The sequence below is a fragment of the Ursus arctos genome, unplaced genomic scaffold, assembly GCF_023065955.2.
Source record: "Ursus arctos isolate Adak ecotype North America unplaced genomic scaffold, UrsArc2.0 scaffold_5, whole genome shotgun sequence".
In the NCBI taxonomy this organism is placed as follows: domain Eukaryota; kingdom Metazoa; phylum Chordata; class Mammalia; order Carnivora; family Ursidae; genus Ursus; species Ursus arctos.
The window spans coordinates 3,265,200-3,292,837 of record NW_026623067.1 but is presented as its reverse complement, the minus strand read 5'-3'; the positions used below and the strand labels follow the sequence as shown (position 1 = coordinate 3,292,837).

The 27,638-nt window shown below is 41.0% G+C and overlaps 1 protein-coding gene across 3 annotated transcripts in view; it reads right to left on the bottom strand.

The window, feature by feature from the left end:
• Positions 1-5,687: 5,687 nt before the first annotated feature.
• Positions 5,688-27,638, bottom strand: part of NLRP3 (NLR family pyrin domain containing 3) — a 47,789-nt gene continuing 25,838 nt past the window's right edge. For all 3 annotated transcript variants that reach the window (XM_026488555.4, XM_048221190.2, XM_057307298.1), the window contains 3 exons: positions 10,233-10,403; positions 9,598-9,768; positions 5,688-6,381 (listed from right to left, as the gene is read on the bottom strand). In XM_026488555.4, the coding sequence (XP_026344340.3) occupies positions 6,282-6,381; positions 9,598-9,768; positions 10,233-10,403 (442 nt within the window). In that variant the 3' untranslated portion in view covers positions 5,688-6,281. The remainder of the gene's footprint in view (positions 6,382-9,597; positions 9,769-10,232; positions 10,404-27,638) is intronic.

Sequence of the window (27,638 nt, the reverse complement as noted above, 5' to 3'; positions counted from 1 at the left end):
TGCAGTAGGCTTTTCATAGATGGCTTTTATGAGATTGAGAAATGTACTTTCTATTCCTACACTCTGAAGGGTTTTAATCAGGAAAGGATGCTGTATTTTGTCAAATGCTTTTTCAGCATCGATTGAGAGGATCATATGGTTCCTGAATCTTTTCTTGTTGATATGATGTATCACGCTGATTGATTTGCGGATATTGAACCACGCTTGCATCCCAGGTATGAATCCCACTTGATCGTGATGGATAATCCTTTTAATGTACTGTTGGATTCTATTAGCAAGTATCTTGTTGAGGATTTTGGCGTCCATATTCATTAGGGAAATCGGTCTGTAATTCTCCTTTTTGAGGGGGTCTTTGCCTGGTTTGGGGATCAAGGTAATATTGGCCTCATAGAATGAGTTTGGTAGCTTTCCTTCTGTTTCTATTTTTTGAAATAGCTTTAGGAGAATAGGTATTATTTCTTCCTTGAATGTTTGGTAGAATTCCCCAGGAAAACCGTCCGGGCCTGGAGTTTTGTTATTTGGAAGGTTGTTTATCACTGACTCAATTTCTTCATAATTAATTGGCCTGTTTAAGGAATCAATTTCTTCCGGTTTCAATCTTGGTAGTTTATAGGTTTCCAGGAAGGATTCCATCTCTTCCAGATTGCTTAGTTTATTGGCATATAGCTGTTGATAAAAATTTCTAATAATCCTTCCAATTTCAATGGTGCTCGTCGTGACCTCTCCTTTTTCATTCATAATTTTAATAATCTGGGTCCTTTCTCTTTTCTTTTGGATAAGTCTTGCCAGTGGTCTGTCAATTTTATTGATTCTCTCAAAGAACCAGCTTCTAGTCCTGTTGATCTGCTCTACTGTACTTCTGGTTTCTGCTTGATTGATTTCAGCTCTAATTTTGGTCAACTGCTTCCTCGTGCGTGGATTAGGCCTGTCCCTCTGTTGCTGTTCCAGCTTCTTGAGGTGAGAATATAAAAACTGCATTTTAGATTTTTCTATTCTTTTGAGTGAGGCTTGGATGGCTATGTATTTCCCCCTTAGGACTGCCTTTGCAGTATCCCATAGGTTTTGGACTGTTGTATTTTCATTCTCATTGGTCTCCATAAATTGTTTAATTTGATTTTTGATTTCCTGGTTTATCGAGTCATTCCTGAGCAGTATGGCTCTTAGTCTCCAAGTGTTTGAGTTTCTTCCAAATTTTTCCTTGTGGTTGAGTTCCAATTTCAGAGCGTTGTGGTCTGAGAATATGCAGGGGATAATTTCAATCTTTTGGTATCGGTTGAGACCTGTTTTGTGTCCCAGAACATGGTCTATTCTTGAGAATGTTCCATGGGCATTAGAATAGAATGAGTATTCTTTGGTTCTGGGGTGTAGTGTTCTATATATATCTATGAGGTCCAACTCGTCGAGTATGGCATTCAAAGCCTTTGATTCTTTGCTTAGTTTTTGCCAGGGTGTTCTGTCTATTTCTGATAGTGGAGTGTTGAGGTCCCCTACTATTAATGTATTTTCATTTATATGTCTCTTTATTCTGGTTAAGAGTTGGCTTGTGTATCTTGCTGCTCCCCTGTTGGGGGCATATATATTTATAATTGTCATATCCACTTGTTGAATACTTCCCTTAAGAATAATATAGTGCCCTTCTGCGTCTCTAACTATAGTCTGTAGTTTAAAATCCAATTTATCTGATATGAGAATTGCTACCCCAGCTTTCTTTTGAGGACCATTTGCGTGAAAGATGGTACTCCATCCCCTTACTCTCAGTCTGAATGCATCTTTGGGTTTGAAATGAGTCTCTTGTAGACAGCAAATGGATGGGTCATTTCTTTTTATCCAATCTGCAACCCTGTGGCGTTTATCGGATGGTTCAAACCATTTACATTAAGACTGATTACTGAGAGATATGATTTTAATGTTGCCATGTTGCCAGTAAAGTCTTTGTTTGTATTGGCTGTGACTTTCTGTTCTGTATCACTCTTGGGGCCTTTTTACTTTTATAGAACCCCCCGTAATATCTCCTGTAGGGCTGGTTTCGTAGTTACAAAATTGGTTAGTGACTGGCGATTCTGAAATGTCTTTATTTCTCCATCAATTCTGAATGACAGCCTTGCTGGATAAAGGATCCTTGGCTGCATGTTTTTCTCTGAAAGAGCTTTAAATATGCTCCCCCAACCCTTTCTCTCATTCCAGGTCTGTGTAGACAGGTCTGACGTAATTCTGATGCTTTTGCCTTGGTACGTGAGAAATTTCTTTGCCCTGGCCGCTTTCAATACTGTATCCTTGCATCTAATATTTGCGAATTGCACTATGACGTGACGTGGCGTAGGTTTGTCGTGGTTGAGCTTGGGAGGGGTCCTCTCTGCTTCTTGGACACGAATGTTTGTTTCCCTTGCTAGATTAGGGAAGTTTTCAGCTACAATTTGTTCAAATATCTCTTCTAGACCTCTGTTTTTCTCCACCCCCTCGGGGATGCCGATGATTCTAACATTGGATCGTTTCATTGAGTCAGTAATCTCCCGTAACCTACATTCGTGGGCGTGGATTTTTTTAAGACCATCTTCTATTTTCATTTTTTCCTCTATTAACCCATCCTCCAATTCACTAACCCTTTCCTCTGCTTCTGCGACCCTGGCTGTCAGAGCCTCTAGTTTTGCCTGCATTTGGCCCATAGAATTTTTAATTTCTGTCAGATTCGCTCTCATTTCTGTCCTTAGGGATTCTATATTCTCAGTAACCTTTTCGTTTATACTTTTTTCAATTCTAGTCATCATTTTGACCATCGTTACTCTGAATTCCATTTCTGATAATTTGGTTACATCCATATCCATTATTTCTGTGGCAGAGGCCACAGTCTCACTGTCTTTTCTTTGCTGGGGGGGGCTTCTCCTTCTTGTCATTCTGATGAAGAGAGGTTGCGGGGTTTCTAGAGCCCAAATTATTGACTGGGTCCCAGGCCGTGCCCCTTGTTTTATAGGGATCTTAGGGATGTGGGCTTCTTCTTTAAAGATTTTATTTATTTATTTATTTATGTGGCAGCCAACCAGCGAGAGAGGGAACAGAAGCAGGGGAGTGGGAGAGGAAGAAGCAGACTCCCAGCGGAGGAGCCCGATGAGGGACTCCTTTCCGGAACGCCGGGATCACGCCCTAAGCCGGAGACAGGCGCTCAATGACTGCGCCACCCCGGCGCCCGGGTTGTGGGCTTCTTGATTTTTCAGCCTGCCTTCTGGGGGAGGGGCCTGCCGCGCCGATACTCAGGCAGCCCTGTTTGGGTAGAGTCTCGGTGCTCCCTGCGAGGGGGGATGGGGATGGGCACTCTCTGAGCCGGTATTTCCAGGCTTTTGTTCTCTGGCGGCTTTCCCTGGCGGTTTGCTGTGCCTCCTCTGAGAGTCAGAGCAGCAGTGGCCAAATTTCAGCCTCTGTCACGGAACAGAGGGATCGCGGCCCGTTCTCTACTAATGTTCTGGCCACTTTAACTCTGTCTCTGTTGGTGCTGCTCAACCCTGCAGCGTCCCGGGATGTGCGCCCCACACCCGGCGTCCCAGCCCTCACTTCCAGGGCCGGCGCGTCTCTGTCCTTTGTTTTTCTAATGCCGCCAGCCGCCAGCCGCCCGCGCGCGCGCTCCAGAAGCTCCCGGTCTCAGTCTGGATCCAGTGAGCGCACCGGGATTCCGGGGTTCCGCGAGATGCCTGGTGGCGCACGCACCCGGCTCACGGTCTCAGTCTGCTGTTTTGCGGGTGCCGTCCGCGAGCCCCGCCCGCTCTCCCGTGCAAGTGGCTACCGCTTCCCGGCGCCCGAACGCGGCGGCTCCCTCCCCCTTCCGTTTATCTTCCGATATCTGTGCACAGTTTCATGGCTCCCCGCTTCATACCTCAATACTCAGCACTGGAGATGTTCATTTGTAGAGATCCAGATGCGTCTTCCTGCGTCTCAGGCTGGTTCCGTGGTTGTTTAGGCTGGTCTGGTACCTATCCCACTCGACTCGGAGGACCGGCTGAAAAAGGTGTCTCCTACTCCTCCGCCATCTTAACTCCCTCCATTAGTGTTCTAACTCCCTCCATTAGTGTTCGTAAGCTCCTACTTCATTCACGCACACAGCTTCTTTGCCGACCTTCCAGGTAGTGAAGTACTAGAGGATTTAGCAGAAAGAAATCATTCAGGAATCTTTCTTAGACCATGAAGTTCTGTTTTCAATCAGATCCAAGAAGCTCAGTCAACTCCAAGCAGGAAAAATACATCCAAAAGCTCATCATAGTCGAATTGCTAAAAAATGATGATGGAGACTGAGAAGTCCCATGATCTGCCATCTGCAAATGGAGAACCAGGAAAGCCAGTGGTTTAAAGTTTCAGTCTGAAGGCCTGAGAATTGGAAGGCCAGCGGTATAAATCTCAGTCTCAGTCAGAAGGCGTGAAAACCAGGAACACCTGAATCTGTGATGCCTGGCATCGGGCCCAGCGACGACCTGCTCCTGCCCCTGACCCGCGCAGTCACATCTATAAAGAACTTCTTAAACTCAACACCTCCCAAAAAATAATAATAATCCAGTTAAGAAATGGGCAGAAGACATGAACAGACACTTCTCCAAAGAGGACATACAAATGGCTAACAGATACATGAAAAAATGTTCAGCATCATTAGCCATCAGCAAAATACAAGTCAAAACCATAATGAGATATGACCTTATACCAGTTAGAATGGCAAAAATTAATAAGTCAGGAAACAATAGATGTTGGTGAGGATGTGGAGAAGGGGGAACCCTCTTCCACAGTTCATGGGAAGGCAAGCTGGTACAGCCACTTTGGAAAACAGTATGGAGGTTCCTCAAAAAGTTAAAAGTAGAGCTACCCTATGACCCAGTAATTTCACTACCAGGTAGTCACCCCAAAGATACAGACATAGTGAAAAGAAGGAGCACCTGCACCCCAATGTTCATAGCAGTAATGTCCACAATAGCCAAACTGTGGAAGGAGCCAAGACGCCCTTCAACAGATGACTGGATTAAGAGGATGTGGTCCATATACACAATGGAATATTACTCAGCCATCTGAAAGAATGAATATCCACCATTTGCATTGACATGGATGGAACTGGAGGGGATTATGCTAAGTGAAATAAGTCAAACAGAGAAAGACAATTATCATATGGTTTCAACTCATATGTGGAACACCAGGAATAACACAGAGGACCACAGGGGAAGGGAGGGAGAACTGAAGGGGGAGAATTCAGAAAGGGAGACAAACCATGAGAGACTCTGGACTCTGGGAAACAAACTGAGGGTTACAGAAGGGAGTGGGTAGGGGGATGGGTAACCGGGTGATGGGTATTAAGGAGGGCACATGATGTGATGAGCACTGGGTGTTATAAGCAACTAATGAATCAGTGAACACGACATCAAAAAGTAATGTTGTACCATATGCTGGCTATTTGAACATGATAACAAAAAATAAAAACATAAAAAATAAATAAAACTAAGGAAAAGAGGGGTGCCTGGATGGCTCAGTCATTGGGCGTCTGCCTTCGGCTCAGGGCATGATCCCAGGGTCCTGGGATCGAGCTCCACATTGGGCTCCTCCACTGGGAGCCTGCTTCTTCCTCTCCCACTCCCCCAGCTTGTGTTCTCTCTCTCACTGGCTGTCTCTCTGTCAAATAAATAAATAAAATCTTAAAAAAAAAAAAAACTGAGAAGAAGAAAGAATTTAAATCAATAAATACAAAATGTTTTTAATTTTCTGAATTTTCAACCACCTATAATAAACATGAATTCTTTTATTAGAAAATAAAACTGTTACAAAAATTAAAAATAAATAAGTTGTTGCTACAAAACTGCAACATAATATATAGTTTACTAGTTCTGTTATAGTCATAAAGATAGGAGTGGGTGATAATGGTGATATGGGCGAAAGAAAACAACAAATCTGGGTAAAAAAAGACATGAGGGAAAGGAGATTTAGAGAGAGTAAGAAGAGAAAAAGAAATACAGAAGTTCTCTATTAAATGAGTTAGTTATATGAGGTCACCAAAAGGAATATTTCCTCTGACTAAGGTTCTATAATGAGAACCACCTCATTTGGATGATGACATTGTCCTGGTGTCTTCAAGCCAGAGGTAAAGGAGATGCTCACATTCTCTGTATAAAGGCACCGTCAGCAAGATTTTGCTGTCCCACCCTGGACCAGAGGAATCCTGGAGTGATGGTCTTCACCCTGGATGGAGGAGTGTTCACTCCCACTTGTCCACACCTGGATGGCAGGGAGCCAAGATGCTGGCATCTGGCAGCCGGCATCTATCACTACCAAAAAGGCTCAAAGACAATGGTCAACTCAGGCTTTTCTTCTTGAAGTGTTTCTAATGCACATTTTGTATCATAATTGAAATACAGTCCACACAACCTGTAAGAGCAATTGACAGCTTTGTGTTATATTCTTCAAAGAACAGTCTCAGAGTTTTTGACTTAAAAATCTCATCTCCTTACTTCTCTTAACCTAACACACTTCTAAACTGTCCAATGTTACACTTCATGCGTAATGTGTTCCTGTTATATTTTTAACCTTCAAGTTTGGAAATGTTTAAACATGTAAATTTAGAGAGAATGGTAATGAATTCCCATGCTTATTATCCAGATTTGATGATTAATAAGCCATAGCCAGGAAGGCCTATGTGGCTCAGTCAGTTAACTTCTGCCTTCGGCTCAGGTCATGATCCCAGGGTCCTGGGATCGAGTGCCATGTCATCGGGCTCCCTGCTCAGCGGGGAGTCTGCTTCTCCCTCTCCCTCTGCCCCCTCCCCTGCTCACGCTCTCTCACTCTTGCTCACTCACTCAATCTCTCTCTCTCAAATAAATAAATAAAATATTTTTTAAAAAATAAATTTAAAAAAATAACTCATGGCCAATCTCGTTTCATCTATTGCCCACCTACTCCTCACATCAATGGATTTTACAAACACAGCATTGCGTGCATCTATAAATATTGCAGTATGTGACACTAAATGAAGGTTTTAAAAAACACAACCACAATGCCATTATCACACCTAGAAAGTCAACAGTGACTCCTTAATATCAACATATGTCCAGTCAGTGTTTAAATTTCCTCAATTGGCTGATACATTTTTTATAATAGGTTCATTTAGTCAGGAGCCATTGCAACTGTTTTGTATGCCTCTCAGGTCTTCTCTGATATATAATTTCTTCCCTCTTGTCTCTTTGTTTTTTTCTTAAGTTTCCCTCGCAACTTAGCTAAGAAATGATACCATTTGTCCTGCACCATTTCTAACAATCTTGATTTGGTTGTGTTATGGATTGAACATTTGTGTTTCTTCAAAATTCATACATTAAAGCCCTAATCCTCCATGTGATGGTATTTGAAATGGGGCATTTGAGATATAATTAGGGTTAGATGAGGTCATGGGGGTGGATCATCATGATCAGTGCCCTTCTGGTAAGAGATGCCAGGGCACACACTGTCCCTGTCTCTGTCTCTCTGTTCCCTGGAGGGACATGGGAAGAAGGCAGCCATCTGCAAGCCTGGAAGAAAGCTTTCACCAGAACTTGATTCAGTTGGCACTGTGATCTTAGACTTCCTATATTCAAAAGTGTGAGTAATAAACGCCTGTTGTTTAAGGCACCCAGAGCTAATGAGTCAGGTTGATCGCATCCAGAGGTTCCTCCGTCTGTTTGAAGCCTGTACCTCACCTGCAGATTGTCCCTCAGTGCTGGGTTAGGGACTCCACATACAGTAATGTCTCAGCTTCATCTTGGCCTACCCTTCCCTTGTCCTTCTATTTCTTTTCATTCTGAGAATGTTGGCTTTTCTTGAAGCACCTATGCTCCACTGTGTCTGCATAAGGATGCAAATTTCTGTTTATTTGAACCTGCATTCCAGATGGTTCTCAGCCTTGAGGTCATGACCAAGAACAGAAGCCCCAGGACTAATTTTATATCATTTGGGTAAGATATAGGTAATAAATAAACAAGAAAGTGTTATAGCAGGCATATATGATGGTAATCACACTATGGAGGAAAATAAGGAAGAAGGGGGGGAATATGCTGGACAGCTATTTTCAGTAGGGTGGTCAGAGACAGACACACAGAAGAAGACCTCTAAGCAGAGGATTTAAGGATACATGCGAAGACACATGGGTATCAAAGGGGAGAGAGGTCGAGGCAGAGGGAACAGGAAATGCTACGTTCTGGAGGTGACCGTATTTTTGCAAAACTGCAAGATGCTCAGTGTGTGTGGAGCAGAAGGAACATGGATTAGGAGACAATCAATTTGTAGAAGCAGCAGAAGCCGGATCACAGGAGGCCTTAGGCACTGCCATGGGTTTGTGGATCTTACTTTGAGTGTGATAGAAAGTCACTAGAGCATGTGGGTAGGAATGATATGATCGCTTGCTCCTGTTTTAGCTGCACCCTCCATCTGCCATGGTCAGGATAATAATAGATGCAGAGTAGCCTGGCAGATGCCACCAGAACAATCCAGACAAGAGGGGACAGTGGCTTGAACCAGGGTAGGAGTCATGGAGCCAGAAGTCAAGAAGAGGTCAGCAAGCAGGCATGTTATGGAAGCAGAGCTAACAGGACATGTCAATGAGTTGGACGTGTGCATAAGAAAAAGCAGGTGTCAAAGATGACATAGAGTGGGGTTTTTTTGTTTTTGTGTGGGGTTTTTTGGCCTGAGCAATTCTCACTAAGCAACCACTGACCGAGATGAGGAAGAAGCAGGTTTCAGGTAGGCAGGTTCGGATTTGGACACGTAAGGTTTAGCACGTTTATTAGACATACAAATGGAAAGGTCAGACTAGCATTTGGACATGGAATTCATGCAGGTATAAATTGGCTGCACAGCATATATATGGTAAAGCCAGAACACTGGATGATGTCAACACAGGATAAAGTATAGAGAAGAAGAATTAGCTGAATGATTGAGTGCTGGGGATTCACCATGTGCAGGTCAGGATGATAAAGAGAATCCACAAAGGAGACTGAGCACAAATAGCAAATGAAGGAGAAGAAAATCCAGTGTGGAGAAGGTGTGGCCCCTAAAGCCAAGTGAGGGAAAGTTCTTCCACAGAGAATGTGATTGTCAGGGCTGACAAAGGTACAGGACTCATTAGGAAGCTCTTGCTGGAGAGGTAATGAATACCAGTGGTATCACTAATAATGAAACCCAACACAATGCACATAAGCTGGTTTATGGAATGTCTAATCTTGATGTTTCTGGAACTCTCTTTTCCTATTTAAAAATCCCAAGAATACCCCACTGTGCAGAGACCTTTGCAATTAAGAGGAACCATGGACTGCTCTAGGTCTACAAAGTACGTATGGTTCCTTGAGGGGCCATGTAATTCTATTTGGCCACTTTCATTGGGACTTTCATGTCTTTCATATTCCTGAAACTTTTCAGCCCCAACTGAACCTTAATTGTTCTAACTGTCTGGATGAAGTTGAATATGTGGTTTGTGACTCATTAAAAAAGTCTGCAACAACAGGCTCAGGCCCAACCTCGGTTTGAATACAAATGAAGCCATCCTGGGTTTTGATAACTGGTCAAACTGTCCTTAGTACTCTGAACCCTACCACGTAAATCTGAGCAGAGCACACTTACTTTAGGCTTTTTAGGAGGCAGCCCTGCTGTTTTAGCACCTCACAGAGCAGCATGACCCCTAGATCACCCAGGTCATTACTGCCCAGGCTCAGCTCCCGCAGACTCTTGTTGGAGGTCAAAAGTGTGGAAAGATCCCAGCAACAGTGTGAGGTGAGGCTACAGCCATCTAATCTGCAAGAAAGAGGGTGATTGAAAGAAAATGCCTCCTTAACTATCCCCCTAGTCCCCCAGATCTCAGCCTGCAATGTTGCAAATGCACAAAAAGCACAGGATTAATGAACTTGGAACAATTTTGTGTGCTCATGGTTATTCTTTTCCCCTTTTCAGATGAAAATATTTTTTCTAGTCTATTGGATTGTGCAGATCAAATTAGTAATAGTAGTTTGTGAATTGATTTTTTCCAAATTCTATGCCTCTCTCCAAATTTCCCTAAAACACAATTGCTATATCACCCTATTATTTTGTGGTGAAAGGAAATCTAGTATTTACCTTTACACCACCAAGAGGTAGAACTCCTCCCAGTCCCATGATCCTGTAATAAGTCATCACTTCTCAGATAAAAATCATCCCATAATCATTCCCCTCACCTTAGCCACCATGTATCCCCATCATTGTAATTAAACTAAGGGACTTACTCCAATATCTGAAGCTTGCAGTTGGGGTGCAAGAGACCCTCACAGAGTAGCTTCACCCCCGTGTCTCCAAGAGCATTGCCCCGAAGATAAAGGTGTGTGAGCTTCTGGTTAGTGCTGAGCACTGAGGACAGAGCTGGACAGCAACCTGATGTAAGGCCAGAATTCATCAACCTGGAGAAGGAACAAGGAAATGGTGTCTCAATGTTCAGCCCTTCTTGAACATTGTACAACTATCCTAGAACAGGAATCTCATCTTATCTAAAAAGTGCATCCTTTGGGCACTTGGGTAGCTCAGTTGAAGTGTCTGCCTTCGGCTCTGGTTGTGGTCCCAGGGTCCTGCGATAGAACCCCACATCGGGCTTCCTAGGGGCTTAGAGGGGAGTCTGCTTCTCCCTCTCTGTGCCTCCCACCCCAAGCTTGTGCGCTCTCTCTCTCTCTCTCTCTCTCAAATAAATGAAATCTTAAAAAAAAATCTGCATCCTTTTCCTTCAAGGTCAGGAGCCAGCATCTTGGACACAATCCAGGAGAGCATGACTCCTTGTCTCTGGACCCATAACAGAGACAAATAATCATCACAGCAGATACTTTGCTGGGATTGGCGGAAGAGACAGAGCAAAAGCAAATTGATTCAGATTCCTTCCACATTCTTCTTCTTTCTTACACATAATCCCTCTGCCATGCATGCTCCTGACCACTGCATCTTCCAGAAATACATCCCAGATTATCCTTCACTGATAATTCTGACAACATTGCAAAGACTTGCCTTACTGGATTCTCACATTAATTGAGCAAGGTGGTAGTGCAGCTATAACTATTATGTATCTTTTGCATATTCGAAATCTGAGGTTTATCAAATCCTATGTTTCTCTTAAGGTCAAAGAGCAAGTGTTTACTGAGGAGGGACCTGGACTTAAGCATTATAGGGCCATCCCTCCTCTGTGGCCCTTCTATCCATATCACTCTTCCTTTTGAACTGGAAGGGGGCCCTCAGAGCATAGAGCTCTAGATTTGTATTACACTCAGTGGGACTAAGATGTTTGGTATGCTGCACTTTGGTCAAGTTGATTATATTCTCTCCCCCAACAGGAGCATGAGGGCTCTGGGGTAGGGAGCTGCATCCTTCTAGCATAGAAGCTCAGAGGGGAGTATACAGTATGCTGAAAGCCACGTGTGCTAGGCCTTCAACAAAACCTTGAATTAACAACATCTCATGCAATCACATTCCTTCCTGCCAGAATCCTTAACAATGACATGTTTTTAAGCTCCAACATGTCTTAGAATCAGGAAAAATAGAAACATAGAAAGTAGCACCAGCAGGTTATCAAAAGAAAACAGAAGTACTTCTCTACTTACTGGTTTCTATCTGGCCAGTCAAGGATGAATCATAATTTTTTTTAAAAATTGAATACGGTGACTGACATAATATAATAAAAAATTATTATAAAAAAATTTTTAAAAATTGAATATGCAAGACAAAGAGGGGAATAAAACCCAAGATGGATGAGTAAAATAACAAGGCAAGGCTTCTAGTAAGAACTTTATTTCCAACTGAGAATAATTTCATCAGACATTCCTTAATTAACATGGAGAAGGTATTTGCAAGCTTATTAACTGTTACGAACCAAAGGTTTGTGTCGTCTTGAAATCATATGTTGAAATGTTAACCCTCATTGTGATGGTAGGATGTGCAGCCTTTAAGAGGTAATTAGGTCTTCAGGGTGGAGTCTTCATGATGGGATTAGTGCCCCAATAAAACAGACCCCAAAGAGTTCCTTTGCCCCTACTGCCATGTGAGGACACAACAAGAAGGTGGCTGTCTGAAAGCCAAGAACCAGATGATCTACAGGCACCTTGATCTTGGGCTTCCAGCCTCCAGAACTGTGAAATGTGTTTGTTGTTTGAGTCACCCAGACAATGATATTTTTGTTACAGCAGCCTGAACAGCCTGGATGAAGATGAAGAACAGCAAAGATGAAGACCATTCCAGAAGACTGAAGACAGTCAACCAAAAGGAAAGGAAAAAAATTATTTTGTAAGTTACAAAATGGCAAGCTTTGCCATCATTTCCAGAAAAGGACTAGAAGGGATTATGAACAGATGTTTGAGTAGCAGTGCACCATGAGATGGCAACAGTTACAGGCACAAGGTGGTTTTGTTAAGAATAAGTCACATCTGAATTACCAAAATGTTAATTATCATTGAGATTGAGTGATGGGTGCATGGATTGCATAATGAAATGTTTAGGCAATCAAACAACCAAGTTCTACCAACCAATCCACTTGATTAGAGGGATGTAACCAACATCACATATCTTGGTCTCAACCAATCCATTCCACTCAGTTCCATTGTTACATTAATGTGTTTTTTTTAATTTACTAATGATATGCCTTATGTTATAAAAATGTATCACAAAGAAAATTGAGGAAGAAGAGTTAATATTCATTGAGTGTTTACTATATGTGCGGAAATAATGACTTACAATAGGATTATCTCATAGAATTACTATAAAACCAAGATGTAGGTACCATTTTTGTTCTTATGTTTAAATGGAAAAGCTGAGAATCAGGGAAATTACTTGAAAAATAAGAAGGAGCTTCCTAGATGGACTATGAGGGCAAGAGAGTTTTTTTCATACCAGGCAAAAGGAAAATGGTAAGCAAGGGAAGGAAGGGTAAAAGAGTTCACGTTTTTAGAACTAAAAACTTATTCAATATGACTCAGAATGGAATGAACTGTGTGGCAGAAGAAATGATCTAGAGTTGATCAGGGACAGCTTTGTGTATGATGCTAAGATAGCAACTACACTCTGACTTCAAAGAACTTTTGAAATTTTTTGAGAAAAAGCTCAATATTATCAAATCCACATTTTAGAAAATTCTTCTGGTGTTTTGCAAAAGAAAAAAGGAGGTAAAAGGAACTGAAAGTAAAGACAATCTAGGATTTTCCTCTTTTTACTGGCTAATCAGCCTCCTGGAAAGTCCCACGATTCAACAAGGCAGTAAAGAAAGGACAAGAAGGGGACAAAGGATGAGTGTGGAGAGTAAGTTATAAGAATTAAAGAATTTTGCAAATGCTCACCGTGTGGTGATATTACATAATATCAGAGGGGTGGGTAGTGCAAAATGCAACCAAAAATAGAGGCCTAAAGTTCAGGACATTTGGCCACACTTAACAAAATATAAAATGTCTAAAAGTTTTACCTCATTGGTTACATTTATAGGTATCCATCTCAAAAGAAATATCCACACATAAATAAAGTTATATATATAAATATGTTTTTCATAGTTACTTGTAATAATAAAAAAAGGAGAAATTCATTCAAAGGTTTATCATTCTGTGAGAACCTCAATAAATTACTGTAATGCATACTATGTAATACTATGCCCAAATCTGTAGATCTGTATATACGAGCACGGTAATAAATTCATGATAAATTTGAGAAGAAATCATAAGAAAGACTGCACAAAAAACTGCTAAAACTGACACATAAATTTAATAAAGTCACAGTATACAAAATCAATGTACAGACCTCTGTTGCATTTCTATACACCAAAAATGAAGTAGCAGAAAAAGAAATCAAGGCATTGATCCCATTTATAATTGCACCAAAAACAATAAGATACCTAGGAATAAACCTAACCAAAGAGGTAAAAGATCTGCACTCTGAAAACTGTAGAACACTTACAAAAGAAATTGAAGAGGACACAAAGAAATGGGGGGAAAATTCCATGCTAGTGAATTGAAAGAACAAGCATTGCTAAAATGCAAAGCATTCTACACATTTAAAGCAACCCCTATCAAAGTAACACCAGCATTCTTCAGAGAACTAGAACAATTTGATAATTTGCATGAAACCAGAAAAGACCCCGAATAGCCAAAGCAATCCTGAAAAAGAAAAGCAAAGCTTGAAGCATCACAATTCTGGACTTCAAGATATATTATAAAGCTGTAGTCATCAAGACAGTATGATACACAAAAACAGGCACATAGATCCATGGAACAGAATAGAGAACCTAGAAATGCACTCTCAACTCTATGGTCAACTAATCTTTGAGAAAGCACAAAAGAATATGCAATGGAAAAAAAGACAGTCTCTTCAACAAATGGTGCTGGGAAAATTGGAAAGCCACATGCAGAAGAATGAAACTGGATCATTCTCTTACACCATACACAAAGATAAACCCAAAATGGATGAAAGACCTAAATGTGAGTCAGGAAACCACCAAAATCCTAGAAAGGAAAACAGGCAGCAACTTATTTGACCTCGCTAACAACAACTTCTTACTAGACCTATCTCCAGAGGCAAGGAAAACAAGGCAAAAATGAACTATTGGAACTTTATCAAGATAAAAATCTTCTGCAGAGTGAAGGAAACAATCTACAAAACTAAAAGACAACCTAAAGTATGGGAGAAGATTTGCAAATGACGTATCTGATAAAGAGTATCCAAAATCTATAAAGAACTTATCAAACTTGACACCCAAAAAACAAATAACCCAGTTAAAAAAGTGGACAGAAGACATGAATAGACATTTTTCCAAAGAAGACATCCAGATGGCCAACAGACACATGAAAAGATGTTCGATGTTACCTTCAGGGAACTACAAATCAAAACCACACCTGTCAGAATGGCTAAAAAACACAGGAATCAACAGATGTTGGCAAGGATGTGGAGAAAGGGGGTCCCTCTTACACTGTTGGTGGGAGTGCAAGTTGGTATGGCCACTTTGGAAAACAGTGTGGAGATCCCTTAAAAGTTAAAAGTAGAGGGCACGTATTGCATGGTCTACTTTTAACTTTTAAGGGACCTCCACACTGTTTTCCAAAGTGGCCATACCAACTTGCACTCCCACCAACAGTGTAAGAGGGACCCCCCTTTCTCCACAGCCTCTCCAACATTGCATGGTGCACTGGGTGTTATACACAACTAATGAATCATGGAACTTTACATCAAAAACCAGGGATGTACTGTATGGTGACTAACATAATATAATAAAAAAATATTATTATAATAAAAAAATGTTTAAAAAGTTAAAAGTAGAGCTATCCTATAATCCAGCAATTGGGGTATTTACCCCAAAGATTCAGACATAGTGAAGAGAAGGGCCATATGCACCCCAATGTTCATAGCAGCATTGTCCACAGTAGCTAAATTGTGGAAAGAGCCGAGATGCCCTTCAACAGATGACTGGATTAAGAAGATGTGGTCCATATATACAATGGAATATTACTCAGCTATCAAAAAGGACAATTACCCAACATTTGCAGCAACATGGGCGGGACTGGAGGAGATTATGCTAAGTGAAATAAGTCAAGAAGAGAAAGACAATTATCATATGGTTTCACTCATTTATGGAACATAAGAAATAGCAGGGAGATTGGTAGGAGAAGGAAGGGAAGAATGAAGGGGGGGTAACAGAAGGGGGAATGAACTATGAGAGACTACGGACTCTGGAAAACAAACTGAGGGCTTCAGGTGGGGGGATAGACTGGTGATGGGTAGTAAGGAGGGCATGTATTGCATGGTGCAGTGGGTGTTACACGTAAGTAATGAATCATGGAACTTTACATCAAAAACTAGGGACGTATTGTGTGATGACTAACATAATATAATAAAAATTATTAAATTAAAAAAAAGAAACAAAACAGATGAACATAGAGGGGAAAAAAGAGAGAGGGAAGCAAAGCATAAGAGATTCTTAAATATAGAAAACAAACTGAGGGTTGATGGAGGGAGGTGGTTGGGGATGGGCTAATGGGTGGTGTGTATTAAGGAGAGCACTTGTTTTGATGAGCACTGAGTGTTGATGTAAGTGATGAATCACTGAATTCTACTCATGAAACCAATATTATGCTATTTGTTAACTATCAAGTATTTAAATTTAAAAATTGGATAAAAAAACAACTATAACCAACAAACTGGACAACCTAAAAGAAATGGAAAAATTCTTAGAAACATATAACCTACCAAAACTGAACAAAGAAGAAATAATCTGAACACACCTACTACTAGTAAGGAGATTGAACCAATATTCAAAAATTTCCCCACAAAGAAAGGCTCAGAACCGATGGCCTCATTGGTGAATTATATCAACATTTAAAGAATTAACAGCTATCCTTTTAAAACTTTCCCAAAAAATCAGAGAAAGGAACACTTCCAAAGTCATTTTTAAGACTAACATTACCCTGATACCAAACCAGATAGAACAATACAAGAAAACCAAAGGCCAGGGAGGGAGTTAAGATGGCGGAGGAGTAGGGGACCCCTTTTTCAGCCGGTCCCCTGAGTCGAGCTGGATAGGTACCAGACCAGCCTAAACAACCACGGAATCAGCCTGAGATGCAGGAAGATACATCTGGATCTCTACAAATGAACATCTCCTATGCTGAGTATGGAGGTACGAAGCGGGGAGCCGTGAAACCGCGCACAGATATTGGAAGAAAAACGGAAGGGGGAGGGAGCCGCCGTGTTCGGGAGCCGGGAAACGGCAGCCACCTGCACGGGGGAGCGGGCGGACTCACAGACGGCACCCCCAAGAGAGCGGACTGAGACCGGTGAGCCGGGAGCGCGCCGCCAGGCATCTCGCGGAACACCGGAATTCCGGTGCGCTCACTGGATCCAGACTGAGACCGGGAGCTCCCGGAGCGTGCTCGGGGCAGCTGGCGGCTGGTGGGCCACCTGCACGGGGGAGCGGGCGGACTCGCGGTCGGCACCCGCGAAACAGCAGACTGAGACCCTGAACCGGGTGCGTGAGCCACCAGGCTTCTCACGGAACTCCGGAATCCTGGTGTGCTCACCAGGCATAGACTGAGACCCGGAGATCCAGAGATCCGGGAGCGCACAGGGGCGGCTGGCGGCTGGCGGGGTTAGAAACACAAAGGACAGAGACGCGCTGGCCCTGGAAGTGAGGGCTGGGACGCCGGGTGTGGGGCGCACATCCCGGGACGCTGCAGGGTTGAGCAGCACCAACAGTAACAGAGTTAAAGTGGCCAGAACATCAGTGGAGAATGGGCCGCAATCCCTCTGTTCTGTGACAATTCAGCCTCTGCTGATCTGTCTCCCAGAAGAGGCATAACAGACCGCCAGGGAAAGCCGCCAGAGAACAAAAGCCTGGAAATACCGGCTAAGAGAGTGCCCATCCCCATCCCCCCTCGCAGGGGACACGGAGAATCTACCCAAACAGGGTTGCCAGAGTACCGGCGCGAAGGGTCCCTCCCCCAGAACACAGAAGGCAGGCTGAAAAATCAAGAAGCCCACAACCTGGGGCGCCTGGGTGGCGCAGTCATTGAGCGCCTGTGTTCTGCTTAGGGCATGATCCCGGCGTTCTGGAAAGGAGTCCCTCATCGGGCTCCTCCACTGGGAGCCTGCTTCTTCCTCTCCCACACCCCTGCTTCTGTTCCCATTCTTGCTGACTGTCTGTCTCTCTCTCTCAGATAAATAAATGAATAAAATCTTTAAAGAAGAAGCCCACATCCCCAAGATTGCTATAAAACAAGGGGCACGGCCTGGGACCCAGTCAATAATTTGAGATCTGGACAACCCCGCAACCTCTCCTCATCAGAATGACAAGAAGGAGAAGCCCCCCCCCAGCAAAGAAAAGACAGTGAGTCTGTGGCCTCTGCCACAGAAATAATGGATATGGATGTAACCAAATTATCAGAAATGGAATTCAGAGTAACGATGGTCAAAATGATGAGTAGAATTGAAAAAAGTATTAACGAAAAGGTTACTGAGAATATAGAATCCCTAAGGACAGAAATGAGAGCGAATCTGACAGAAATTGAAAATTCTATAAAAAAAACAGAGGTCTAGAAGAGATATTTGAACAAATTGTAGCTGAAAACTTCCCTAATCTAGCGAGGGAAACAAACATTCGTGTCCAAGAGGCAGAGAGGACCCCTCCCAAGCTCAACCACGACAAACCTACGCCACGTCACGTCATAGTGCAATTCGCAAATATTAGATCCAAGGATACAATATTGAAAGCGGCCAGGGAAAAGAAATTTCTCACGTACCAAGGCAAGGCATCAGAATTACGTCAGACCTGTCTACACAGACCTGGAATGAGAGAAAGGGTTGGGGGAGCATTTTTAAAGCTCTTTCAGAGAAAAACATGCAGCCAAGGATCCTTTATCCAGCAAGGCTGTCATTCAGAATTGATGGAGAAATAAAGACATTTCAGAATCGCCAGTCAATAACCAATTTTGTAACCACGAAAACAGCCCTACAGGAGATATTAAGGGGGGTTCTATAAAGGTTAAAAGGCCCCAAGAGTGATACACAAAAGAAAGTCACAACCAATACAAACAAAGACTTTACTGGCAACATGGCATCATTAAAATCATATCTCTCAGTTCTTAGCGCTAATGTAAATGGTTTGAACACTCCCATAAAACACCACAGGGTTGCAGATTGGATAAAAAGAAATGACCCATCCATTTGCTGTCTACAAGAGACTCATTTCGAACCCAAATATGCATTCAGACTGAAGGTAAGGGGATGGAGTACCATCTTTCACACAAATGGACCTCAAAAGAAAGCTGGGGTAGCACTTTTCCTATCAGATAAATTGGATTTTAAAATACAGACTATAGTTAGAGATGCAGAAGGGCACTATATTATTCTTAAAGGAGGTATTCAACAAGTGGATATGACAATTATAAATATATATGCCCCCAACAGGGGAGCAGCAAGATACACAAGCCAACTCTTAACCACAATAAAGAGACATATAGATAAAAATACATTAATAGTAGGGGATCTCAACACTCCACTATCAGAAATAGACAGAACACCCTGGCAAAAACTAAGCAAAGAATCAAAGGCTTTGAATGCCATACTCGACGAGTTGGACCTCATAGATATATATAGAACACTACACCCCAGAACCAAAGAATACTCATTCTATTCTAATGCCCATGGAACATTCTCAAGAATAGACCATGTTCTGGGACACAAAACAGGTCTCAGCCGATACCAAAAGATTGAAATTATCCCCTGCATATTCTCAGACCACAACGCTCTGAAATTGGAACTCAACCATACGGAAAAATTTAGAAGAAACTCAAACACTTGGAGACTAAGAACTATCCTGCTCAGGAATGACTCAATAAACCAGGAAATCAAAAATCAAATTAAACAATTTATGGAGACCAATGAGAATGAAAATACAACAGTCCAAAACCTATGGGATACTGCAAAGGCGGTCCTAAGGGGGAAATACATAGCCATCCAAGCCTCACTCAAAAGAATAGAAAAATCTAAAATGCAGTTTTTATATTCTCACCTCAAGAAGCTGGAACAGCAACAGAGGGACAGGCCTAATCCACGCACGAGGAAGCAGTTGACCAAAATTAGAGCAGAAATCAATCAATCAGAAACAAGAAGTACATTAGAGCAGATCAACAGGACTAGAAACTGGTTCTTTGAGAGAATCAATAAAATTGACAGACCACTGGCAAGACTTATCCAAAAGAAAAGAGAAAGGACCCAGATTATTAAAATTATGAATGAAAAAGGAGAGGTCACAACGAACACCATTGAAATTGGAAGGATTATTAGAAATTTTTATCAACAGCTATATGCCAATAAACTAAGCAATCTGGAAGACACAATCCTTCCTGGAAACCTATAAACCACCATGATTGAAACAGGAAGAAATTGATTTCTTAAACAGGCCAATTAATTATGAAGAAATTGAGTCAGTGATAAACAACCTTCCAAATAACAAAACTCCAGGCCCGGATGGTTTTCCTGGGGAATTCTACCAAACATTCAAAGAAGAAATAATCCCTATTCTCCTAAAGCTATTTCAAAAAATAGAAACAGAAGGAAAGCTATCAAACTCATTCTATGAGGCCAATATTACCTTGATCCCTAAACCAGGCAAAGACCCCCTCAAAAAGGAGAATTACAGACCGATTTCCCTAATGAATATGGACACCAAAATCCTCAACAAGATACTTGCTAATAGAATCCAACTGTACATTAAAAGGATTATCCATCATGATCAAGTGGGATTCATACCTGGGATGCAAGCGTGGTTCAATATTCGCAAATCAATCAGCGTGATACATCATATCAACAAGAAAAGACTCAGGAACCATATGATCCTCTCAATCGATGCTGAAAAAGCATTTGACAAAATACAGCATCCTTTCCTGATTAAAACCCTTCAGAGTGTAGGAATAGAGGGTACATTTCTCAATCTCATAAAAGCCATCTATGAAAAGCCTACTGCAAATATTATCCTCAATGGGGAAAAGCTGGAAGCCTTTCCCTTAAGATCAGGAACTCGACAAGGATGCCCACTCTCACCACTATTATTCAACATAGTACTAGAAGTCCTTGCAACAGCAATCAGATGACAAAAAGGGATCAAAGGTATTCAAATTGGCAAAGAAGAAGTCAAAATGTCTATCTTCACAGATGACATGATACTCTATATGGAAAACCCAAAAGAAGCCACTCCCAAACTATTAGAAGTTATAGAGCAATTCAGTAATGTGGCGGGATACAAAATCAATGCTCAGAAATCAGTTGCATTTCTATACACGAATAACGAGACCGAAGAAAGAGAAATTAGGGAATCCATCCCATTTACAATAGCACCAAAAACCATACGTTACCTTGGAATTAACTTAACCAGAGACGTAAAGGACCTATATTCTAGAAAGTATAAATCACTCTTGAAAGACATTGAGGAAGACATAAAAAGATGGAAAGATATTCCATGCTCATGGATTGGAAAAATTAACATAGTTAAAATGTCCATGCTACCCAGAGCAATCTACACTTTCAATGCTATCCCGATCAAAATACCGAGGACATTTTTCAAAGAACTGGAACAAACAGTCCTTAAATTTGTATGGAAACAGAAAAGGCCCCGAATCTCCAAGGAACTGTTGAAAAGGAAAAACAAAGCTGGGGGCATCACAATGCCGGATTTCGAGCTGTACTACAAAGCTGTGATCACAAAGACAGCATGGTACTGGCACAAAAACAGACACATAGACCAATGGAACAGAATAGAGAGCCCAGAAATGGACCCTCGGCTCTTTGGGCAACTAATATTTGATAAAGCAGGAAAAAACATCCGGTGGGAAAAAGTCTCTTCAATAAATGGTGCTGGGAAAATTGGACAGCTACATGCAAAAGAATGAAACTTGACCACTCTCTCACACCATACACAAAAATAAACTCCAAATGGATGAAAGACCTCGATGTGGGACAGGAATCCATCAAAATTCTAGAGGAGAACATAGGCAGCAACCTCGACGACATCGGCCAAAGCAACCTTTTTCAGGATACATCCCCAAAGGCAAGAGAAACAAAAGATAAAATGAATTTATGGGACTTCATCAAGATTAAAAGTTTCTACACAGCCAAGGAAACAGTCAGAAAAACTAAGAGGCAGCCCAAGAATGGGAGAATATATTTGCAAATGACACTACAGATAAAGGACTGGTATCCAAGATCTACAAAGACCTTCTCAAACTCAATACACGAGAAACAAATAAACAAATCAAAAAATGGGCAGAAGATATGAACAGACACTTTTTCAATGAAGACATACAAATGGCTAACAGACACATGAAAAAATGTTCAAAATCATTAGCCATCAAGGAAATTCAAATCAAAACCACACTGAGATACCACCTTATGCCAGTTAGAATGGCAAAAATAGACAAGGCAAGAAACAACAATTGTTGGAGAGGATGTGGAGAAAGGGGATCCCTCCTACACTGTTGGTGGGAATGCAAGTTGGTACAGCCACTCTGGAAAACAGTGTGGAGGTCCCTTAAAAAGTTAAAAATTGAGCTACCCTATGATCCAGCCATTGCACTACTGGGTGTTTACCCCAAAGATACAGACGTAGTGAAGAGAAGGGTCATATGCACCCCAATGTCCATAGCAGCAATGTCCACAATAGCTAAATCGTGGAAGGAGCCGAGATGCCCTTCAACAGATGACTGGATTAAGAAGTTGTGGCCCATATATACAATGGAATATTACTCAGCTATCAGAAAGAACGAGTTCTCAACATTTGCTGCAACATGGATGGCCCTGGAGGAGATAAATCTAATTGAAATAAGTCAAGCAGAGAAAGACAACTATCATATGATTTCTCTCATCTATGGAACATAAGAACTAGGAAGATCAGTAGGGGAAGAAAGGGATAAAGAAAGGGGGGGGTAATTAGAGGGGGGAATGAAACATGAGAGACTATGGACTATGAGAAACAAACTGAGGCCCTCAGAGGGGAGGTGGGTGGGGGATTGGGATAGACTGGTGATGGGTAGTAAGGAGGGCACGTATTGCATGGTGCACTGGGTGTTATACGCAACTAATGAATCATCGAGCCTTACATCGGAAACCGGGGATGTACTGTATGGTGACTAACACAATATAATAAAAAATTATTAAAAAAAAAAAAAGAAAAGAAAACCAGAGGCCAATATTCTTCATGAATATAGAGCAAAAATTCTTAACAAAATAATAGTAAACTGAATTTGGCAGGACATGTAAAGGATTATTCACCATGTCAAGTGGGATTTATCCCTGAGATGCCAGGATGGTTTCAGATACACAAATCAATGAATGTGATAAATTACAGTAATAAAATGAGACAAAATTCATTTGATCCTCTCAATAGAAGCAGAATAAACACTTAACAAAATTCAAAATCCATTCATTATTAAAAAATTTAACAAATTAGGCATAGAAGGAATGTACCATAACATAATAAAAGCTTATATGACGAGCCCACAGCTAACATCATGGTCAATGGTGAAAGGTTGAAGACTTTTCCTCTGTGATCAGGAACAAAACAAGAGTACCCATTCTCTGCACTCCCATTCAATATAATCCTGGAAATCCTGGCCAGAGCCAGCAGGCAACAAAAAGAAATAAATAAAAGGCATCAGAATTGGAAAAGAGAAGTAAATTTGACTCTTTTACAAATGACATGATTTTATATATAGAAAATCGAAAAGACTCAACCAAAAAACAGTTAGATCTAAGCAATGGATTCAGTAAAGTTGCAGAATACAAAATTAACATACAAAAGTTAGTACTATTTCTATAATGAATTATCTGAAAATGAAATAAAAAGAGTATCTCATTTCTAATACCATCAAAAACAATAAAATATTCAAGAATAAATTTAACCAAGAAATAGCTCTCCACTGAAAACTACAAAATTGAAGATGAGACAAATAAATGTAAAGATATCCTTGTTCATGGATTAGAAGAATTAATATTATTGGAGCACCTGGGTAGTGCAGTCGATTAAGTGTCTAACTCTTTGTTTTGGCTCAGGTCATGATCTCAGCGTCCTGAGGTTAAGCCCTCTGTTGGGCTCCACACTCAGTGTGAAGTCAGCTTGAGATTCTTTCTCTCTCCCTGTCCCTCAGCGCCTCCCATTCATGCTCTCTCAAGAAATAGATAAATAAATAAATAAATAAATAAATAAATAAATAAATAAATCTTTAAAAAGTAACTATATTTAAAAAATAATGAATAATGTTAAAGTGTCCATACTACCTAAAGCCATCTATAGATCTAATATAATCCATATCAAGACTCCAGTGGTATTTTATAAGAAGTGGGGGAAAAAATCCTAAAATTTGTATGGAACACAAAAGATCCCAAATAGCCAAAGTATTCTTGAGAGAGAAGAACAAAGCTAGAGGCATCACACGTCCTGACTTCAAACTATATTATAAAGCTATAGTAATCAAAACAGTATGGTACTGGCATAAAGACAGACACATAGATCAATGGAACAGAATCAAGGGCCCAGGAGTAAAGCCATGCATATATGGTCAGCTAATACTTGATAAGGAAGCCAAGATTAGTCCGTAGAAAAAAAGACAAGTGTACTTCAGTAAATGATACTGAGAAAACTGAATACTCACATATAAAAATTAAAAAAAAACAGATCCTATCTTTCACCATTCACAAAAATGAACTAATGATTTAAATGTAACACCTGAAACCATTAAACTCCTAGAAGAAAATATAGGAGGAAAAGCTCTTTGACTAAGTCTTAAGAATGATTTTTTTTTAATATGACACCTAAAGCACAAGCAATAAAATAAAAAACAAACATGGGGAATTTCATCAGAGTAAAAAGCTTCTGCACAGCAGGGGAAGTGATCAACAAAATGAAAAGGCATCCTACAAAATGGGGGGGTGCAAATGATATATCTGATAAGGGGCTAATATCCAAAGTATATAAACACCACTAAATATATCAACATCACTAATTATCAGTGAAATGCTAATCAAAAATACCAAGAGATTACCACCTGAAGAGATAACAAATGCAGGGAGGATGTGGAATAAAGGGAGCCCTTGTGCATTGCTGATGGGAATGCAAATTGGCATGATCAGTAGAAACCAGTGTGGAGGGCAAAAAATTAAAAATGCAACTACAAGATCTAATTCCTCATCTGAGTACTTATCTAAAATAAATGAAATCAGTATATCGAAGAGATATCTGCATGCCATGTTTGTTGCAGCATTATACACAATAGCCAAAATAAGGAAACAACCTAATGGTTTAGTTCCATCAACGCATCCATGGATAAAGAAGATATGATTATGTATACAACTGAATACTACTCAACCATAAAAGAGAAATAAATTCTTCCATTTGCTACAAGATGGATGGACCGTGGGGGACACTATACTGAGTGAAACAAGTCAGAGAAAGACAAATATCATGATCTCACTTATACATGAAATTTTTTAAAAAATTTAAAAATCAAACCAAACTTACAGAAAAAGAGATCAGATTTGTGATTGTGAGAGGTGTGGGGAAGAGGGTGGGGGCACTGGTGAAGGTGGTCGAAGGGACCAACTTGTAGTTATGAATGAGCACTGGAGATGTAACGTAACAGGGCGACTACCGTTCATACTGCTGTATGGTATACGTCAAAGCTGATAAGAAAGTAAACCCTAAATGTTCTCATTACAAGGAAAAAAACATATTTCTGTAACTAACAAGGTGATGTATGGTAACTAGACTTATTGCGATAGTCACAACGTATGTACATCACGTCCTTATGCTGCAGAACTTAAGCATACAGAGTGCTATGTGTCAGTTGTATCTCAGTAAAGCGGAAGGAGAATAAATGATTCTTGTTTCGGCCACCTTTTGTGGCAGGTTGTTCCAGCAGCCCCAGAAAGCCAATTCACAGAGGGCATTAAGACAGGTGGGTGGATGGACAGACAGACAGATAAATGTTCATGTATAGTAAAATGTCTGGAAGTTCACTCATCAGCTCCTTGTAAATGGTTCTCTCAGAAGTGGGCTGAGTAAGAATTTTTGCATCTTACTTAATGCATTTATATTATTTGATATTTTCACACTAAGCATGTCTTACTTTTGCAATAAAAGACCCAGAGCAGAACTTCCAGTTTCCAGCCCAGCATGTGGAAAGCTTAGAACTCACCACTCATCCTAACAACAAATTAAAAGCTGAGCAAGCTACAAAACAACTCATCTTAGGTCCACAAGAGAAGTGTGGTCACAGGGCAACCTGCTGCCCCCAAAACTGGAGAGACAGAGAGGACAATACAGAGAACCATAACTGCCTGGATCGGAACCCCACAAGCTGAAACCAACATAGGAACCAGTACCCAGATAGGGAAACCTGACTGTAATTGATAAGTAGCTGGAGGTTGGGTGTAGAGAAGTCTGAGAGATAAAAACACCAGGGGAACCCAGTCATAGGGGAATCCCCATACTTCTGTAACTTTTATTTCTAGGGTCTCAACCAGATTCTCACAGTAAATATCAGAGAAAAATCACTTTGTGTTTCAGGAGGAGGGGAGAGAAAACCATTTTAAAATATACCAGAGTACTCTGCTTTTCTTAATAAGGCTAATTCTTAATAAGAGAAAGTAGTTGACCAAAGCCTAACTGCTGAGATATTATCAGAGCCTAATTGACCTTATAAAAGGAAAATACTCAAGCCCAGCCAAATTTAGCCATCCTGTCCTGGGGTGGGAGGAGGGTAATGAGAAGCACTTGAAAAACACTGAGAACTCACAGTTCAAAGGCATAGGCTCATTAAAAGACTGAGATATAATTATACAATTATAGAATGACTTCCCTCTCCCACACCTACTTGTCATATTACTAAAGGCCTATTTACAACAACCCAGTAAATGGGTATGCTATCACGTCCAATGTCAAGAAAAAAATTATGAGACACTTTAAAAGGCAGGAAACATAGTTTGAAGAGACAGAGAAAACAGCAGAACCAAACTCAAACATGATGGAGATGTTGAAATTATCAGCACAGGAATTTAAAATAACTATGATTAATACACCATCAAGAGAATAAAAAGACAAGCCATACTGGGAGAAAATATTTCCAATATATCTGATAAAGGACTGCTATTTAGAATATACAAAGAACCCTTAACACTCAATAAGAAAATAAACAACCTGATTTAAAAATGGGTCAAAGACCTTAAATGACACCTTACTAAAGAAAACACACAGATGGGGTGCCTGGGTGGCGCAGTCATTAAGCATCTGCCTTCAACTCTTGGCGTGATCCCAGGGTCCTGGGATCGAGCCCCACATCAGGCTCCTCTGCTGGGAGCCTGCTTCTTCCTCTCCCACTTCCCCTGCTTGTGTTCCCTCTCTCACTGGCTGTGTCTGTCTCTGTCAAATAAATAAATAAAATTTTTTTAAAAAAGAAAGAAAGCACACAGATGACTAATAAGTTTATGAAAAGACATTCTACATCGTAAGTCATCAAGGAAATGCAAATTAAAACAAAAACAAATATGACTACATGCATATTACAATTGCCACAGGGAAAGCTGACAATGCCAATGCTGTGAGGCTATGAAGCACACGAGCACTCGTTCATGGTGCTGGGGACACAGAAGTGTGCACCCTCTTTAGAAAGCACGTTTGCGGTTTCTTACAAAACTAGACATCCTTTAATTATATGATGCAGCAATATCGCTCCTGATATTTACCCTAAGGCGCTGAAGACTCATTTCCATGCAAAAACCTTCACACAGATGTGCATGCCACATTTATTCATAAATATCAAACTTGAAAACAAGAGATACAGTAAGATGATGGAGTAGGAGAAATTCAGAGGATGGCTGCAGAGTACGAGGACCCCAGGCTCATCTCTTCCCATGAACGCAATTAGATAACTATCAAAACATCCTAAATACCCCAGAAACTGACCTGAACACCGACAGAGCACACTATACAACTAAAGGGACATAAGAGACCACATTGAAGAAGATTGGAAGGTCGGAGACCTGGTTTGGGGGAGAAACAGAACATGGGTGCCTGGTGGGGAAGGAGCCATGGTCACAGAGAAGGGTGAGAGAGAGGGGAACACATGGGGGAAAGTACAAGG